General features: G+C 43.2%; 1 protein-coding gene across 1 annotated transcript in view; it reads right to left on the reverse strand.

The window, feature by feature from the left end:
- ASNS (asparagine synthetase (glutamine-hydrolyzing)) overlaps positions 1–1757 on the reverse strand; it is a 14974-nt gene extending 13217 nt beyond the window's left edge. Inside the window, exon 1 of the mRNA XM_010140268.1 lies at positions 1481–1757. Within this exon, the coding sequence (XP_010138570.1) occupies positions 1481–1729 (249 nt within the window). The 5' untranslated portion in view covers positions 1730–1757. The remainder of the gene's footprint in view (positions 1–1480) is intronic.
- Positions 1758–2664: the final 907 nt, after the last annotated feature.

A 2664-nucleotide genomic window follows, 5' to 3' on the forward strand; every position in this document is an offset into this window, starting at 1 on the left:
AAGAAACCCATGCTATATATATACACCCACGCTTCAGCATTTTAACTTCTTTGGTTCTAATTGTTATTTATGGGGCAGAGTCTTCGGTGAAGTGGAATCAATATTAAAATAGCTAAATCATTGCCCTAAACAGGACACCTGTTTCATCAAGAATCCTTTCCTAAGTAGGTTTCAGCCACAAGCCTGAAAGAAAAATCTCTTTATAAAGAAACAAGATACATAATGTAGTGAGAATTACCAAACAATTTCCTGCAGATGGTGATGCAAGATTTGTACAATTAAAATCCCCTTATAACTGTGTGCGTAGCATGGTTGAGAGTAACTCGTACTCCTTTCAACAGCAGAAAAACCATAATGCAAAACACAAGGATTAGATTGTTGTTACAACGTATTTCACATGTACTGCAGGGCAAAGTGTACCTCACCTTTCAAACATCCAGGTACTTGAAGATTGGGGAAAAAAAAAAAAACAAACAACAAACCAAAAGTCTCCTGCCTATCTGGTCAAATTCCCAATGACATTACTGAGGACACTGACAGCACTGACCGCAACCTTGACTCTTGAACTCAAAAAAGTGATGTTACAAGTACTAAGTTATCTCAGATTACCGGTATGTTTCTGATACTCCCATGTTCAGTTTATGATTCATGTTAAACATTCAGTTTCAGCATGATTCTGAAACAGTCACAATTGTAAGCTGCTTTATACGTCAAATTTGGATGATTGCAATCACTTTCCTTCACAAGTTATACAAGCAGCACACTGTAGCACTGTGACTGAGACACACAGCGGATGTTCAGCAGCAGTACCACACCCATCAGGGACATTCAGACACTTCAGGAAGTAAGTACAGAGTTGATGCTTGCTTTTACTCATGAGACTTTTTTAGGTGGCTCTCAAAAACCCCACAAAGCATCTGCCTTAAGCTCTAGACACATAAGGACTTTGGTAGCATACTGGGACATCTTCCTAGTACTTGTTGCTTTTACATAAATATGTAAGCATGCATACTATACATTAACGTAAGTGACATATCCCAGCTAGACTGATATGCAGAAATAAAAATGCAGTACACAACAGCTTGGAGAATGACCCAAAATAACAGAAGAGCAAGACAGTCTAAAAGCATTCGTTATAGAGAAGGGGAGAAAGATGCTTGGAACTCCCCTCCCCAGGAGATAATGGAGATTGTACCTTTATTTTAAACTGATCAGACCTGAAGATACAAATACTTACTGCCTTTCTTGTCAATTAAAAATTGGGTTTTTTAGTATTAAAGAATAAGTTACCAAGTCACCACATATTCATAGCTCATCGAGAGAATTTACTTCCTCTTAAATATTAGTCATTTTATAATTTATGAAATATTTCCTGATATTCTAGTCCACCATGTTTTAAACATTTTCTGAATATTCACTAGTTTCAAACAGGAAAAAAAACAAAAGAAAGAAAATGCCATATGATCGATTCAACACCTACCTGTTTGAAATTGTAGATTTCTCCATTGTAACACAGCCACAGATATGGGAATTTCTTCACCCGGATAGGCTGCATACCATATAACTGATCAACAACTGCAAGGCGGTGGAATCCGAAACAGCAGTTGGTGAATCCATTGACGTTCTCAAAACGAAATGCATCAGGACCTCTATGGGCTATCTTCATGGCACTTAGACACTGGACAGAAAGGCATTCATCGCTCCCAAACAGGGCCCAGATACCACACATGGTGAGGCTGTTGATGTACCTGAGAGCAGAGAACCTGTTCAACAAAGACACGAATATTATAAGGCAGAGCCGACACCTAGAAAACACAGACAACAAATGTCGGCTATTAACCGCTTATCTATTAAGAGGACTGATCAAGAGAATAGCAGTCTTTAGCAGCATGAGGTAACACAGGGCATGGGGTATGATCTGCTGAAGTAATATTATCCCCACAGAAATGTTAACAGTCCTTTCAGTTTGCAGCATTTCAGTATATAAAGGGGGCTTATAGGAAAGATGGAGAGAGGCTTTTTTACCAAGGACTGTGGGGGCAGGAGAAGGGGCAAAGGTTTCAGACTGAAAGAGGGTAGGTTTCAACTCCACTTCCCCAGCACAAAGGCAGGTCCAGATGAGAAAGCTGTGGAGGAAAGGATGTTGGTGCAGCACCGTGCTCCCCTTGGCATGCCTTTCCCACTCCCAGTGTCCCTGGAGCAGTACGCTTCGTGGCTCTCTGAACTCTTAACCCGAGGAGGAGCTTGGGGCTGAGGTCGGCACCAGTACCACATATCCGTACCGTGGACAGCCCAGGTAAGAAAGGCGCGGAGGGAGCAACACCAGGAGATACAGGCCTTGTAGCTCTCTGAACCCTAACTAATGGTAAAAGTGGGCTGAGGCTGAAGACCTACAGGTCTACCGACCCCAGATGTTACCGGGAACCTCAGCCCCAAGGTGCCATTTAGGTAAGGGTTAGGGTTTAGACAGCCACAAAGCCCACAGCAGCAGGGGCTGCAAAAGGCATGCCAAGGCGAGCGCGGCGCTGCATCACCGTTGCTCACACAACGACGCTGCTCCACAGCTTCCTCTTCTGGGTAAGCGGTGGCACTGGGTAGCTCCGGCTCACCACGTGGAGCTGGGCTCTCCCACCAGCTGCGGCGTCTTTCGAGTGCCCTACTGTT

The sequence above is a fragment of the Buceros rhinoceros genome, unplaced genomic scaffold (assembly GCF_000710305.1).
Source record: "Buceros rhinoceros silvestris isolate BGI_N320 unplaced genomic scaffold, ASM71030v1 scaffold18947, whole genome shotgun sequence".
Taxonomy (NCBI): domain Eukaryota; kingdom Metazoa; phylum Chordata; class Aves; order Bucerotiformes; family Bucerotidae; genus Buceros; species Buceros rhinoceros.